Source organism: Gymnoscopelus braueri (assembly GCF_963280865.1).
Source record: "Gymnoscopelus braueri genome assembly, chromosome: 9".
Classification (NCBI taxonomy): Eukaryota; Metazoa; Chordata; class Actinopteri; order Myctophiformes; family Myctophidae; genus Gymnoscopelus; species Gymnoscopelus braueri.
The window spans coordinates 29,457,076-29,473,854 of record NC_137610.1 but is presented as its reverse complement, the minus strand read 5'-3'; the positions used below and the strand labels follow the sequence as shown (position 1 = coordinate 29,473,854).

Sequence of the window (16,779 nt, the reverse complement as noted above, 5' to 3'; positions counted from 1 at the left end):
GGAGATTATGCACCTGAGCACGCAAATCTGAGTTTAGCGCCCCTTTCTCATTGACCATCGACAAAATGAACCAGTTTGAGTTTACTTCAACTTCCAGTTGAAGTTCACAATGATTAGTGATCTTACTTTGTGTCTGGAGGTCCAGGGTCATTACTGGAGCACATAGGGTCATCCTTCGACAGGTCACTCTTCACAGACATAGGGTCATCCTTCGACAGGTCACTCTTCATAGAAACACAGCTGGGTGTTGGAGACTCTGGTCTCTGGTGAAGACTTCTGAAATGATAATAGATTCACTACAGTGGGTGTCCGGGTCGGTATCAATCAATCGCCCCCACCCCCTTATTTAAGCTTATTTTTTTTAAAGGTACTACTGTGAAAATACCTATTGAGCAAAAGCGTGAAAACAATGCAAACGTGACCTACTCAGCTTTGGCATCTTGCAATTCAGCCATCATAGATTCCACGGGATTGCTGAGCAAAGGCGAAGGGGAGCCATGCCCTCGATTGTCTAGCAGGCCGTCACCAGCGTCACTTTCTTCATGGCTGAAAAGACAAATATGCTTGAGCACCACCTTAGTACAAAAAGAGATTTCACATTTTTACAGTAGTAATAAATCCCTATAACTTGTGTCCTCCTTCACTTCACTTTTCTCTTATCTTACCAGGGAGCTGCAGGCATGTGTTGTGTGGCAGTGACAGTCTTTCCCTCATTCACTGCTGCGCTGTCCTGTGTCATGCTTTCATCCAGGTCTCCATCCAGTTCTCCATCCAGCTCCCCATTCAAATTTGTCTAGAAGAAATTCAGTGATTTAAGAGCTTCACTTATATATTGTTTTAATGAATGAAAATCCCTTGTTACGGCTTTATTGCTAGAACCTGTGTTATAAATGAAAATCTCTTGTTACAGCTTTATTGCTAGAACCTCAAACAAAAACGTTCAATTAATCCTAGACCCTCAAACAACGTTTTTCGATGTATCCATCTTAACTTCCAGGAACCCACCCCCACTTAAATTATACATTATACCCTTTTAATATACAGAAATAATTCTACACAAACTTACATTGGTAACTGCCTGCTGCCGACCTGATCCGGTCAGAAACCTGAACAATCTGTGTAGAAGACAAAATTCATGGTTTTGTTTCCAGCATGAAGAATGCATATAAGAGGTAAAAACGTGAAATCAAGATCAGATTTACTGTACCTAAATATATTCAGGTTATTGGTCAGAGCAGCTACCAGGGATGCATCAGTTTCGGCAGCCTCTGAACCATCACTGATAAACACCAAGTGAAACAAATGATAAACACCAAGCCTTGGAACATATAGTACACACGTGACACAAACATTATTGCCCAGTGTAGATCATGAAGAAAAACAAGTATTGTATAGCACTGGTTCTCAACCTTTTCAGGCCGTGACCCCCCAAAATAATAAACTGGGTGGGGTATGAATATACTGTCTCGGTGGGGTACCCCACCCTGATAAGGAGTTGAGGCATTAGATTTAGTTTGACTCGGTTCCACAGATAAATATCGTAGAAAATAGGCTCACAACTTGTAGATCGGCTATTTTCACAATGTCTACCTCCATTATATTATTTGACCAATGTTTCAGTTTTTATAGATAGAGTATAGATTGTTGATTACTTTTGATGCAGTAACGGTCTTTTTCTTTTGAGGTATTAAAATCATGTGGGGAACCGGATCACAGGCTGAGAACCACTGGTATATTAGACAAGTAAAGAGTAGTAAATGTCACCTCTCAATGCCAGCAGCATTGTTGGCTGCATTCTTCGGAGATGTGCTAGCCAATACTTTCCTTGGATCCACGGGCCTCCCGGAGGACTTCGTGTTTTTCTCTGGGCTCTTCTGAAAAAACATAACCGCACTTTGAGATATTGACAACTGCAGAAGTTCTTAGAATGCTATGAAATCAGCGATATACCTCACCTCTCGCAATATGGAATTCATCGACTCCCAAGGTCCTGAGCTGGGAACTGTCATCTTTCCATTTGCTAAAGGATAAATAAAGATTAAACTTGTATTCCCAAACTTTAACTACCAAATCATGCCATCCAGTCTCATTTAACTCTAGATGGGCTACCATGAGTAGGCCTGTCACAATTACTACAGAATTGTACATTTTCAAACAAGTTCAAATTAGATCAGCTATTTCAACTATTCTCAAAAAGCCATACATTTTTCATTGTATATTTCAGTTGTTCTGTGCAACTTTTGTTTTAAGAAGCCTCAAAGCCAAACAGAAATGTTCCAACATTCAATGCCACAAACACAATTAACCCATTCAATCCGGGAACGTATCCGTCCGTTTCATTTTAGATTATTTTGGCTATTCAAAAATAGCAGGTATACAAGCTCGGAGCTTGTAGATCTGCTAATTTTTTTAATCATCTTTTAATGTATATATTTTAAAGCGAACATTTGTAAAATATTTTGCTCCAGGGACCTCAAGAAGCGGAGATTTGAGTTACAAATGTTCGCTTAAAAAAAAAAAATACATATTGAAAGATTTGCACAAATGTTCAAGCTTTTTCTAAAATAGCAGATCTACAAGCTCAGTGCCGCTCAGTGCCTCGGTGCCGCGCTATGAGCTTGTAGATCTGCTATTTTTGATAAGCCAAAGTATAAAATAATGGTTATAGCTCAAATCTAAAATGACACAGATGCGTTCCTGGATTGAATGGATTAAAACAAAAAAATATTTGAGACAATTAATCGTCGAGTAGAGTTTCATGATATGCACCATGTCTAAGTGGAGTGATGGGTGAGGATGGTCTGACGGGTCTGACGGGGCAGCGGTTGTTGGAGAGGAACGTTTTGGTATCGCAGTAGATGTCATGGGTCAGAAAGGCGGGCGACTTGTAGTCCTGGTTGCTGGTGTTGCCGTTGACCATATCCCTGGAGTAATAGGCAAACTTCTTGGCAACGAGCTCATCATTCACATAGATCTGGAAGGAGGAAGAAAGGAAGTGAATTGCTTTTGAAATGCACACACACATCACAATTGGTAAAGGTTTTTAGTATTACTATGGAGGGGAATCCCAGAGATCAGTGGTTCTCAACTGCAGTAAAGTACTAATAGTTTTCACCGCACGCGCGTCATGGTCCGCTTGTTTCACAGATGTGGCAACACGCTTGTTTGACGCAAATTATTTGGCAACCTGGGAGCCAGCGAACACAAAAACGCTAACAGCTGACATTTGGGGAAAGCGAAAAACGGGTTTCGGTGTTCCGTGCACATGGTAATGGTCAATGGCTGTGTGCAAATGCAAATCAATTGCTCCCAGCCACTGAGGAGAACCGGGCAGAATCGATTTTGGGCACAGACAGACAGAGCTACATAAGATAAGATGATACACACACATTACTTCCTGATAAGATGGCTAGAATAAATGAAAAGACAAACATCTGTATTGTTTAATTGATTATAAAAACGAATAAAAAAATCGATCATTTAATAAAATAATCTATGAATACTGGATCCCTATTTTGGGATAGGCAACAACATTCCTAAAATGTCAAAAGATTCTTGTAGATCAGCCACTTTCACCTTTGTGTGCCAAAGTATAAGAGATTAATTGATTTGTTGATATTAAAAAATATATAATACAGTATATTTTATATATATATATATACATATACACACACACACACATTAAGAAGGTCTGTGCTTCAGCATTATTCCATTAATCAAAAAAGTTATCGATAGCAAATAATCGATAGGTGCAGCCCTAAATGTGTGCAATACTTTACTTTGACATCCTTGATGGTCAAGTAGAGCTCAATGGCAGTAGAATCAGCTTGTGTTTCATGCAACACTGCCTCAGTCTGGGTAGAAGCTTCAGAATAATTAACAGACACAAGTATGAGCACAAGCACAAGAAAAAGACAAAAATACATTTAATGTCAAATACATTCTTGTACCAGTAGATGTGATACCAATATCAAGCCGTATTGCTTTCTCTTGGGTAGATATAAAAGAGCACCTTTCTGCAATTTTTGCGTTATCCTTTTAACATTCATTGTAAACAGTACAATTTGCAAACTGTAAATAAAGTATTCAATCAAGATATATCCATCAACCTAATTTAGGCTGCCTTGAAAAGACACCTTTTCTCTCAGGCTCATGGCAAATATATATATATATTTTTTGTATTAGGTTGTTAGTTGGCTATTCATTGTTTTTGATATCAAGTGTCCTTGGGTTCATGAAAGGCACTATATAAATTCAAGCTATTATTATTATCAATGGAATGTGTTGATCTTACAGCTGGATCTTACAGCTATCTTTGCTAGTTGTGTTTTGTGAGTGTGTGATGTATGCAACAGAGTATTACAACATCTATCGTTTATGTACTGCATCAATAAGGAAGAAAAGGCAAACCGTGTAAGAGGTTGTGAAGATAGCGTGTTGCTGACATGTCCCACTGGGTGGATGGTCTGGACAGAAATAAACATGCTGGTTAACAATGGCCGAATAAATAGAATTCATTTCCATTCTGCTTTGCAAGACAATGCTTGAACATGCAGAACTGCACAAGCATGATGAAGAAGACTTAGGGCCCTAATTTTGGGGAAAGCACAGTCAACGGTGTGACAGGTAAGGGCATGGGGACTGAAGTTATTCTCCTGCACCAAAGTGCCAAGGTGGGTTGAATAAGGCTGAATATAAATCAGTGGGTGTGTTGCAGGTGGATTCAATCTAATCAAACGATCACTTTGCATTGCCTTTAAGTGCGATCGGCACTATGGCGCACTGGTAATTTACACAATGTCATGAAAGAAACATCTGAACATTAACTGAATGTCATCTCTGTGTGTAATCTACGGGTCATAATCATGTTTACATATAGGATTAATTAACATTCATTTGAATGAAAAATAAATGAAAGAAAATGTCAACGTTAGTTAACCAGTATCCATCTACTCTGACCATTCGGAAATTAAGTGATATCGGATTTATGAACAGTGTACTAAAGCTGCACATGTTTCACTCTGCCAATGAAACTGCGGAGCATGAAGACATATTTCGTTGTGATCCAAGTGGTGGACGGACGGACTGCCTGACCGTCATTGCCATCCTTATAGACCCGCCGCCAATTTAAATGAGCCATAATTAAACAGTGTTCTGTTTAAAGAAAAGCAAGTGTCCTTGCTTTTATGAGCACCAGTGTGCCTTCGTACTATAACTGAATTTAATCTGACATTGTGGGAGTTATTGGAACAATTGCCAAGCCTTACATGAGTTCAGCTTTCAGTCCATCCAAGGACACCTGCATTGTTGTGGGATGAAGTCCAGAAAGGTGGAACTTCTTTACCCAGAAGGGCAGCTGCAGGACTTTCTCCACAGGAGTGCGAATCCTGATGAAATGGAATGGGACGGAATTATTCTTTGCACACAAGGGCCATGCACTGCAAACCTTCGCAAAGATGTCAAAATGACACATCTAAAAATGTATATACGGCAGGGAAATGTGGTTACTTACTCATCACACTTGACACTGATGTATGTTCCATGGTCTACCAGGTAGCACATGGCATGCTTTTGGTCAGTGTTCAGGTTGATGGACTCCACCACGGCCCTGCACCAGTTCCTCTCGGACGACCAGTACACCACGCAGACCTGAGGATGAATAGAGGCTGGTGATATCTGGCCCCGTTTAAAGCTACACTACACATTTATTTTAATTTATTCATCATTATTTCATTATTAAGCTCTTGAGCTGGTGATTCAACACACTAAGGCTGTGTTTATACTGGTATGGGTCAGCTTGGATTACAATTTCATGGTTCCCAGGTTAAAGGGTTCATGGGAGTTAATTGTCACATAATACAGCTGATAGCAACACTGAAGGCAGTGACATTGTTGAACCTTGAGATTATTCAAGTGTGAATAAAAAAATAAGCTATAATCGTAATATGGCAGTTCCAACCACATGATTCATAAATGTTGCTTAAATTAAAGTTAAATAAAGTTACTCAGAATGACATCCTTTTACCTGCCCTTCCTCTACAGACGTTAGTTTTAACGTCCTCTGCACGTCTTGGTTGATGTTATGATACAGGAGATTCATTTTCACTTGTAAGTCGCCATATCTCGCAGAAGTGTCCACTTCTGTCAGACCCTTGACAATTCTACCCCAGAGGCAGGAGGGATTCTCAACCTATAGATGAGGACAAATATCATCATTTCAGTTCAATTTGAACCTACTGGCCCAGCAACAATTAGGCAATCAGTCACATACAAGTAATAGTATTGTAATCACAGATCAGTGATTAAAGTCATAACATCCATTTTAGTAGTCTTTTTTGGCAGTAGCTATGTTGTCTTTTAGAACTGTGATTTGCAGAATTCAGTTAGGAACTAAATCTGGTTCATTGCAGCTCCAAATCGAATGCTGCAGTGTCCTATAACACCAAGGGTATTTTGGAAAGCAACATCTACATTGCATGTATAGACATTAAAATACATAAAAACAGTTCCAATGAGTGTCAGACACACACACTGACACACACACAATGTGGAATGGTTGTGAAAATATGCAGACAGTTTTTATCCAAATACATATTTTTTTTACCTTCAAAATCTGTATTTCCAGCATTATGGCCTGGCAGTCAAGCTGATGACATTCAAAAGCCTGGGAAACAGCAACACTGCAATAGAACAAACAAAATGAGTATAACTCTGATAACTTTCAACTTTCATCAACACTACAACGCATTGCTTCCATTCACATGGAAAACCAAATCACCCGCCTAACGTAACACAGCCATGTGCACTTCCAGTTCCAACTTGATGTAAGTATCATGTCAACCACAAATCAATTCTGTCTCAATTAAAATTGATATCCGTTTGTCAGACCTTTTTCCAACAAACAAACTTGAAGAAAATGAGGATAGTTGGTACGTGTTGCCTCGTTCTTCCCAGCCTTTTCCACTGAGTTATAAAACCTTTTCTCCTGCATCAGCTGGTTGTCTCTGCTACGAGTTTCTTTTTTTTTTGTATCATCCCATAACCCGGAAGTTTAGATCCCATAGCCCGGAGAGACGGCCGCTCGGACTGTGATTGGTTCGTTATGGTTTATTGGGTGCTCATGCACAGCAGCCATATTGTGAAGAAATTCACAGGTGTTGCCAATGATACTAATGAAGGCTTTGTTCCACTTTGGTAAAACAGAGTCAGGGTGCTGATATTGTTGTGCATGTTGGCTCACTGGAAACACTGCTACACCAGTGGGTCTAAAATTGGGGTCCAGGTAGGTTGTTGATTCGGTCTGGGTCCAGACCGGATACGGAAACGGTACATGCATGTAATGTGACTGGGCACATTTTCCGACGCAGTGGGCGGGCTATAGACCGGATCAGAACAACGAGTAGGAAATAGAAACGGGGGCTTTCAGCAGTACCTGTGTGTGATGATGAACTGACGAAGATGTCGCTCGCTAGTCGCCAGCAGTATAATGCAAGTTACAATTAATAATCTGTATATTTGCCAATGCTTGCTAGTTATTTTTTGCCCCCAGGCATAAACCCAACGGCTAGAATGAAGAGTGGAGCTACTTATACTTATTACTACAGGTGCGTAGGTAGGCTGCTCAGTCTGTGAGAGAGCGAGCGGCGAAAAAGGGTGGACAGCGCCATCTGTAGTGGAATGCATGTAGTTGCTGGGGGTTCAATTGTTCCAAGTTGATTGAATACTTTATTACAGTGGTTCTCAAACTTTTTCATGTCAAGGACCCCCAAATTGACAATTAGCCCGGGGACCCCCATTTCAAAAGATATGCCAGGGACCCCCATAAGAGAAGATTTTTTACGGCTCTAGCAGTGATTCTCAACCATTTTAATTTCAAGGACCCCCAGTTTGACATCCATTAGGACCCCCATTTACTGGCATTTCTATCACTTGGACCGCAATTTGTATTGTAAAATCTATGTCAATTTAACTCTGAGAGTGTACAAATGGAATAACATTTGGTGCCTAATCTATCATTTAGCTGGGGACCCCCTGGAACTCCCTCAAGGACCCCTGGGGGTCCCCGGACCCCACTTTGAGAACGCTTTATTAGACAGAACAATCAACCCCTCCCCCATTGGTTCTAATGGCACTGGCCTTTCATCACCGTCGTCCAGCAGCTTCATTTGAAAGTCTAAAACGTTTGATTTGCTTGATATAAAACTAAAAGGTGTATCAAATTTGGTGCAGCCTGCTGCCACACGGGACATTTTGTGCCCTCAGAGAGACCCTGCATGGTGACGCGAGGACGGCGAGGTTATTTCATGGCTAACCATTTAAACGTCCTATTCAAATGTGTTATTTAAAAGGATAGCAGGACACATAAGCCCACATCGCGACACGTTCTGGGCTTGTATATGTTTAACAACTTTTTAAATAATTAATTCACCTGCCCGGGGTGACTTTGTAGTTCTATTTGCCAGGGGGGTTTTACTTGCTACAAAACAGCCCAACGGTCAGATCTACAATCAAACGTGTTGGACCCTGAAGGCTGCTTAACTCCATTAAGAACCTCTCACTCTGAAATGCGTTTCCAGAGGCCTAACATTATGTTTAATACTTACATTTCTTTATGGTTCTCTCCCTTGCACTCCTTGGCCTAGACACCAACTACTGCTGCTGCTGCCACTTGGATGTATCCACTGGGATCAAAGTTTCTGCTAAATGCCTAAATTGTAAATTGTAAATTCGATGTTTTAACACCGATGCAATGTCCGATCGAGGAGCCGAACAAAAGCAGGTTTACTCTTATGTACCTTTACAAACTGTTACAATAATTGACCACCTTGCAGATGGTTTATTTGTCACTGATTCATACAGGTACAAGCAACGAATGTTTTACCGACCTCATCACGTAGGACCATTTTATCTGGTGACGTGAGAGCCCAGCTGATGAGCATAAGTATTAAATTGGGGTGTGTCTCATTTAGGTGCTTCTGTGTGCCAGCGTCAGTGGTGGAAAAAAGTACTCATATCCTTTACTTAAGTAAAAGTATCAATACTGCAATGTAGCTCTGTTACAAGTAAGTCCGCTATTAAAACATTACTTGAGTAAAAGTATGGGCATCAATATATACTTAAAAGTACCAAAAGTAATTTCACAAGTTAAATGTATACAAATCATTTGAACATAGCAGATCTACAAGCTCACAACGTGTCACGAGCTGCTATTTTCTGCTATTTTCAAATAGCCAAAGTATATACAGGGCTGATCTGGTTAATGTATGTTTAACATCAACTAATTAATTTGTCTCAATTAAAATTGATAACCGTTTGTCAGAACTTTTTCCAACGAACAAACTTGAAGAAAATGAGGATAGTTGGTACTGTTGCCTCATTCTTCCCAGCTTTTTCCACTTTGTAATTTAAATCTACAAAGTAACTAGTAACTAAAGTTTCCAAATATTTTTTGCGGAGTAAAAGTACAATATTTGCCTCTATTTGAGATGTAGTGGAGTAGAAGTAAAAGTATTGAAAATTGGAAATACTCCAGTAAAGTACAAATAAAAATTGTACTTAAGTACAGTATTGAGTATACATGTGGAGCTATCCATGCTGGCAGAGACACTGGCATTCATTGAATCAAACACATCTACATTTAATGGCCTACCTTCAGCTGGTTTGTCACTAATACAGGGAACACTTTTGAGAAGTAGGCTCCAGTATGGACACCTTTTCAAAGTGGACACAGGAGAATTGGGCAGTGGGCACTGAAACTGGACTCAGTAAAGTATTCAATTCATAGTCAAATGGTTTTCATTTAGTCTGTAAGTTATGAATTCATACACAGTAAAAGTCTTAGTGTTAATTTAATTCTAATGAGTGTTGGAACCAAATGGACCCATCATGTCATGTGTACAGAACACTTTTCAGAGTTAAATCAACAATGAGGATTTTACAATGTAGGCTGCAGAAAAGAGGAAAAAAAAACTGCTAATGTTGACTTTTGGGGAGAAAGGATGCAATTACTGGGGGCGAGGGAAATTACTGGGGGCGAGGGAAAAAAAGTAAAGTAAAGTAATAAGTAACTAGTCACTTTTGGCAGGGAGTAATATGTAAAGTAAAGATATTACTTTTTAAACAAGTAATGTGTAGTAAGTAATATATTACTGGTTTTGAGTAACTTTTCCAACACTGAAGTGCACTGTCCAAATTGATATGTATTTATTTGACCATGTATGTACCCTATCTGAAAAGATGTGCCAGGGACCCCCAAAATAAAATAGATTTTTTTTTCTTCAAACAATATCAGATCTACAAGCTCACAATGTGCTTCATAAAATAGGTAGGATATAAAGTGGTTAAACTGATTGTGATGATATACTGTATTAACTTGCTGGGACCCCGTGGTAAACCTTCAAGGACCCCACTTGGTATTAAATTAAGGATTAAAGGGGCATGACACTCATACACTGGTTTTGTAGTTTGTTTTCCAGTTCATAAAAAAAAACTACAGGATGGTAAAACATGCCAGGCTACAAGTTAGCAATACAACTGCAGCTAATCTTACAATATGCACATAATCTCTGTACGTATCTACGTCTGCAGTCCACACATCTCGAGAACCGTTCGACCGACCGACTTCAGATTCGGCACACGCTTCGCAGACGACCCGAGGGTGTGTACTGTAGTGCCCGCCGCCCGGTGTCGAGTCGGTTGTCCAACCCCAGCCTAAACTTGATTTTGCTAATTAATCCCCACACCTGTCGAATTCACCACACCTGTCGAATTCCCTACTCCTGCCATTTGATTACTCAGTCAGTCCACTAGTCAGTTTGCACTCTTCACACATTCTCCACACATTCTCCACAGACGTTTACCACTGCACAAGGACTTTCCAGAACCGCGGATCCACCCCAATATACCCCGATATCGATATGCCCATATATGTGCATGCCCATATATGGCCTTATACTGATAACATCAGGATCTCCATAATACCTGCATAAAAAGGAAAAGGACAGACAGATCTTAGAGATATCCATATATGGGCATAAAAGGGAAACAGACAGACAGATGGTTACAATGGGTACTCTGACAATGGGTATAACGGGTATTGCATAAAAGGGGACATGCATTCCTTATTTGCATCGTTCCCTAGTACTACAGTGGTTCTCAACCTGTGGGTCGACTCGGGACCCCCAGTTGGGTCCCCAGATGACAGTAAAATGACAATTTAAGGACTTATAAGACAATTTTAAAACCTAAAAAAAAAAAGAAAGATAAGAGAAATGAAATGAAAAAAATACTATTACTGCATCAAAAGTAGTCAACAAACTGTACTATAAAAACTGGCCAAACATTAGCCAAATTGTCAAATACTATAAGTGGCCAAAATTGTGAATAGCTGATCTACAAGCTCACAAATTTCTGGTGTGTTGTTCTTTGGACTTAACATTGGAGTGGAGTGGACTGTAATGCCTGCCAAGTGGGGTCAACCACCACACACATACCTATTGGCTGATGCCTGGTCAAGGTTCACCAGTGTTGAACATTATTTCAATGTTCAGGTTCTTTGAAATCTCAAGATTATTTTTCAAAACCTCTAGGCAATATAAATATAGCAGCTCATTACTGGGCTATTATTACTTTTCTGTTCCACGGAGCAGCTTTCACTCTGTAGAACTTAGTTCCCAATGGAACTTTGAACCTGTTTTGAGCCTTTTGTGCCTGGCAATATTCCGTCTCCATCACTTTCCCAAGAACCCATGGCCGTCTTGTACTTCCTGGTGCAGGTTTGAGGTCCAGTGCAGTGAGAGAGTCTGAGTGGAGGAAGCAGAGGGTGGGTCCGACAGTGAACAGCACATAGTTGTCATGCCTTTCATCTAGAATGATGAGAACTAAATCGCCCACCTGGAAATCTCTGATGTCAATTTTCTCTGAAGGCTGTGATGACACGGAGGACATGTTTTTGAGCCTTTGACTGAAGCGCTTATTCTCTTCTTCCTTCATGTGTAAAGTCCTCTCTAGGAAGAGTATCCGCTGTTTCTCCTCTGATATAATCAAAATGCTATTGTGCATTGTCACCATGCCAGTCTCCACTGCAGAGTCCACATGTTCATCTTCTCTGATGGCTGCCACAGAGGCCAATCTGTCTGGGTCAGGTGGGGGCTCCAAGGAACAAGATCCAGTGACAGGCACAGCCCTGGCTGCTGCCCTGGCACCCTCCCCGAAGCCAGTGAAGCCAGAAACTCTGGCCATTGCAGTGCTGTGCAGACGGTTCAGCTCCTCCTCCAGATGCTTCTTCTCCTGCATGACACTGGCTCTGTCCTCTGAGAGAGTCTCGATAAGGGCTTTGTCCTTCTCCTGTTTCTGGATAACCTGCCGTAACTTCTCTGTGAGCTCATTGATAATCTGTTCTTTCTTCAGCTTCTCTTGGGTTAAAACAGTGTTGAAGTTCATCTGCTGCTCAGCAATGAGTGACGTCTTGAGGTTTTGCATCTCGTCATTCTTCATGCAGACCCAGAGTTCCATCTGGGTCTGCATGGAGGCTCTCCTCTCTTGCTGCAGCCTCTCCTGAAGGGCAGAGTCCAGAGAGAGAGGAGCACTGGACTCTACCCTGGTCTCGATCTGCAGGGATGAGCTTTCCTCATCCCCTTTTGAAGACTGTCCCCCATGAAGCTCATTTTCAAGTTGTCTAATTCTGTCAAACAGTCTCTTTTCCATCTCTTCCTTTTTTTGCTTTAAGTCTTTAATGGCATCTGATGACGCAACCTCCGAGCCCTCTTCCTTCTCTAAACGTCTCCGTGCCACCCGTCTGTCCTGCTCTAATCTTTCAGAAAGAAGGTCATTCTCTGCCTGGAGATTGCAGATAACAGTCCTTAAGTCTTGCTCCCGCTGCTGGAAACTCTGCTGCTCTTTGTTTTCTCTCCACATAGCAGCCACTTGCCGGTCTAGGTCCTGCTGGAGTTTATGCTGCTGTTCAGCATGTTCTTTCTCAACATGGAGGGCTTGCTGCTGCAGGGATGACAGCTCGCTGCGCAGCAAGATGCTCTCCTTCTCATGACAGTCCATCAGCTCGGAGATGCAGTGGTCCTTCTCATGCTGCATCTCAGCGGTGTGCTCACGCTCCGCATTTTTAATATGAAGCTGTCTATTGAGGTCAGCCACCTTGTTGCTGAGGGCTTCAATCTGAGCCTCCACTTGGGCCTTCACAGCCTCTGCCTGCTGCACTTTGGTGTCCTCAAATAGCAGCCTCAGCTCTTTGGTCGCTTTATTATTTAGGGCTAGCTCCAACTCAAGTTTGTAGCATTGTTCAGCCAGCTCAGAATTACGAGCCTCCAAGTCCTTTATCTGTCTAACCTTCTCTCCCATAACAGATGTATGACAATGGACGACCTCACTTAACTTCATCCTGCTCTCCGTAGCCAGGCGCTCTAGAGCCTCCTGGTTCTCCCTGGTCAGGCACTCCATTTGGGCATTGTGTTGCTGATTCATTCTTTCCTCCAAATCCTTCAAGTGGGACTGCTTGGCCCACTCCAAGTCTTGCTGTATCCTCTGCTGGCCAAGTTCAATCTCAAAGTGCATGTTCTCTAGCTGGCTAGTCAGGGAGTCTCTTGAGGCGGTGAGAGTCTTGATCTCTCCATCTTGCTCACTGATCCTCTGCTCTAGGTCTGTAATGATCTCTGTGTGGCGTCTCTCTGCTTTGATGCAGTGCTCCCTCTCGCTTTCTAGCTGAATGAGCTTCTTCTCCTTGTGCTCCAGGAGCCCCTCCAACTCTAGCATTGCCTGCTGCATATCTTTGACCTTATTTTGGTTGACTTGCCTCTCCTCTGTCATGTTATGGACCTGCTTCTTGAGCTCTTGCTGCTTTCTCATGTCCGATTCATGCATTTTACAGATGTCATCCACAATGCTGCGTACCTGTACAGTCATGTTCTTGAAGGTTAAACCAAAGTCCTGTTGTTCCATTAGAACCAGACCTCGGAAGTGGCAGAGGTCATCTTTGATGCTCCTCAAGTTGGTCTGGGACTCCTCTGCGGCAGATTTGTATTTCTCAATGGTATGTTTCAGCACAGCCATTTCAGAGATCTCTAGCGTTGTGTTATCCTGGATACGCTTGTTGTCAATAGCATTGATGACTGAGGAGTACAAGGACTCTGCCATCATTTTGGGACTCGTGGGGCCACTGACGGTGTTGGGAAAGGTCAAGTTATCTTCAATTACAAACTCATTAATGGCAGACATGAAGTCAGATTCAGGGCTCTTTGCCAGATCAAGGGAGCCCTGCTGAAGGATCGGGTTCAGGTGGCCAACAGTTTCAAAGTCAAATGTTTGTGCATCAATGCTGTCTGGGGGAAAGTCCTTCAATGATGCAGGGACAGGTACATGTAGGGGCTGGCTGGTGGGCTGCTGGAGACTGAGTGGGGAGGGGGTTTTGGAGGAGGCAGGGGTGGTTGACCCAGGTGGGCTTTTGGACTGCAGGGTGGATCTCTGAGCACTCTGGCTGCAGGATGCCCTTTGTTCACTTGATAGGTTGCTGATACTTTGAGACATATCATCCACACTCTGTGCAGCTTGGACCAGCTGGTGAAGCATCTCTACATGTTGATTTAAAGGCTCAAAGTCACACAGTGTGGGAACCATGAGGAAAGACTGCACCTCTGTGGGACAACAAGACTTCAGGTACTGCAGGTCATCAAGCGAAATGTCTGGAAGCTCATGGTCAAATCGTCTAGGCTGGCTAGTGCAAAATGACGCGGGAGGCCATGAATCAAGTCCTCTGAACAGGCAATTTCTGAGGAAAGACTTACTGAAGAGTTTCCCAAATGTTTCCCTTTTGTACTTCTCAGCCTCGTATAGTTGTTTCCCATCCTTCACAAGAGCACAGACCCACTCTCTGTAGTGGCGTATGAACATTTTCCTCCTGACAACTTCCACCACTGCCAGACAGTACATCTGGGGTACAGTGCTGAGGGCCTCCACCACCCTCACTCTCTCCATTAGCTCTGTTAACAGCCTGAACAGAGCCTGAAGCTTCTGCACATCCTGGTCTGCTTGGAGCATTACGTGGCAGCACCATTTGAGATGGGAATGAAGGTTGTTTGCAAGTTCTTGTTTAGCAGTGGTGCACTTCTGTTTAATGTCTAGCAGCTTCCTGTGGTTGGTCTGCATGATCGTAATCTGTTTGGCATGACTCACACATAAGTCCGGCAGAACAGAAGTATCCTTCAGGTTCTCAGCACGCTTATGATTGGCCATAAATCCCTGAGCAAGTTCTTTCTGTTCACTGACAAACTTCTTACAGCTTGCAATCATTTGGTCTAGAGCATACAACCTGTCCTCAAGCCCCTTGATGGCTTTCATATTTTGATTATCTAGTTTAGCAATCGTATTTCGACAGTGTGTCAAAAAGGGTTGAATGATCTGCGGGTCGAGCCTGTTGATGGAGTCAAAGCACTTCCTCACGACTGATTCCATGTCATTGGGCCTGTCTTGTACATTGACCCAATCTAGTAGTGTGACTTTGAAGGAGGGAGGGTTGGCTGATTCAGGGGTGTCATGCTCCTGTAAAGCAGCCCTCAGCCCATCGCTGTCTGTCAACTCATTTGTTTCCTGGTCTTCAGTTGGTTCCGATGCGGTTGCCCCCAGTGCCAAAAAAGATGTAGGTAAGTTTGTGGTCTGTGCATTGGCGCCGCAGAACACGGAGTGAGTAGATTTCTGCACCTCTGCCTCAGAGTCCTTATCTGGGGCTGAGAGAGATATTTCAACACTCTCTCTGTTACTGTGTCGTGTCAGACATTCTAACAGAGGTATCTTGGCCATGACTGAGACTGCTGTCCCTAGCTTGGTGAGTTTGAGTTTAATTTCTTCTAAGTCCTTCTGATAGTTTGTGTATGCAGTATCAAATTCCCAAAGCAGCTTCTCGTAAGACAGGCTGCAGTCATCCAGGTTAGCCATGATAGCAGCCCAGCCTTGGTGTTGGAGATGTTCATCGTGAACCAAGTATTCACAGAAAGAGCAAACTTTCTTGGCAACTTCAAACATTTCCACAGCAAGTTGTGTTCGTGAAGCAACAGTTTTTAGGACAGGTGGCATCTTTAGAGACTTTTCCACTTTAAGCTCCATTTCATTCTCAATGGAGAAGGTTTTAGGGACCGTTGGAGCCCGGTCAGACAAGATCATCTCTTTATTAAATAGGAAAATAGGGTTTGTGTCAGTGCCAGCACTGTAGCTGCAGACGCGCCTCTCTACAGCCATGCACTCCCCTCCACTGACAACAAGCACTTGATGTTGATTTGCAATTTTATATTTGACCTGGATGGCATGTTTAAGATCCAGCACAGTTTGCATAGCAAGTTCTGTGTCAAATGTTAGCATGATACCATTGTTGACCTGGAAAACGTACAACTTCATGTTGAATCTTCCAGAGGATCTTTACTTATCCTCAATGTGATCATTTAGTGATTCGAAGACCACCTTTTCTTTGTTTACAAGCATCTCATGTTGGGAACAACCTTTGCCTCTGTCCATTAGAGAGATATTTAGCCAGTAACTCGTTTATGTGCTTGTACCTTTATAGCCTTTGACTAGTGCAGTACCCATCATCAGAGGTACTTGGAGGCCACTCTGGAGCCGAGTGGAAGTCCATATTTGGGCAAGGCTGATCTCATATTGATGATGTCAGTGTGGAACTCCAGATTTGGGCAAGAGGGAAGGACTGACACAAAGACATACATACACAAAGACTTGATTTGTGAAATATAAGATGACAGAGCCCTGGTCTAACATCACACACAA

At 42.3% G+C, this 16,779-nt stretch overlaps 2 protein-coding genes across 2 annotated transcripts in view; both read right to left on the bottom strand.

Moving 5' to 3' along the window:
- tdrd12 (tudor domain containing 12) overlaps window positions 1–6,628 on the bottom strand; it is a gene marked incomplete at both ends in the record, with an annotated part of 28,668 nt that extends 22,040 nt beyond the window's left edge. The window contains 12 exons of the mRNA XM_080438108.1: window positions 127–222; window positions 427–546; window positions 666–793; window positions 1,243–1,279; window positions 1,765–1,874; window positions 2,807–2,974; window positions 3,780–3,865; window positions 4,411–4,466; window positions 5,268–5,387; window positions 5,513–5,649; window positions 6,026–6,190; window positions 6,605–6,628. Of these exons, the coding sequence (XP_080294234.1) occupies window positions 127–222; window positions 427–546; window positions 666–793; window positions 1,243–1,279; window positions 1,765–1,874; window positions 2,807–2,974; window positions 3,780–3,865; window positions 4,411–4,466; window positions 5,268–5,387; window positions 5,513–5,649; window positions 6,026–6,190; window positions 6,605–6,628 (1,247 nt within the window). The remainder of the gene's footprint in view (window positions 1–126; window positions 223–426; window positions 547–665; window positions 794–1,242; window positions 1,280–1,764; window positions 1,875–2,806; window positions 2,975–3,779; window positions 3,866–4,410; window positions 4,467–5,267; window positions 5,388–5,512; window positions 5,650–6,025; window positions 6,191–6,604) is intronic.
- A 4,982-nt stretch (window positions 6,629–11,610) lies between these two features.
- On the bottom strand, window positions 11,611–16,395 carry LOC308092259 (RB1-inducible coiled-coil protein 1-like; the record flags this gene model as incomplete). The annotated part of the gene is made up of 1 exon (XM_080438107.1): window positions 11,611–16,395. The coding sequence occupies one exon, from the start codon at window positions 16,393–16,395 to the stop codon at window positions 11,611–11,613; it is 4,785 nt and encodes a 1,594-aa protein (XP_080294233.1).
- Between the last annotated feature and the right edge of the window lie 384 nt (window positions 16,396–16,779).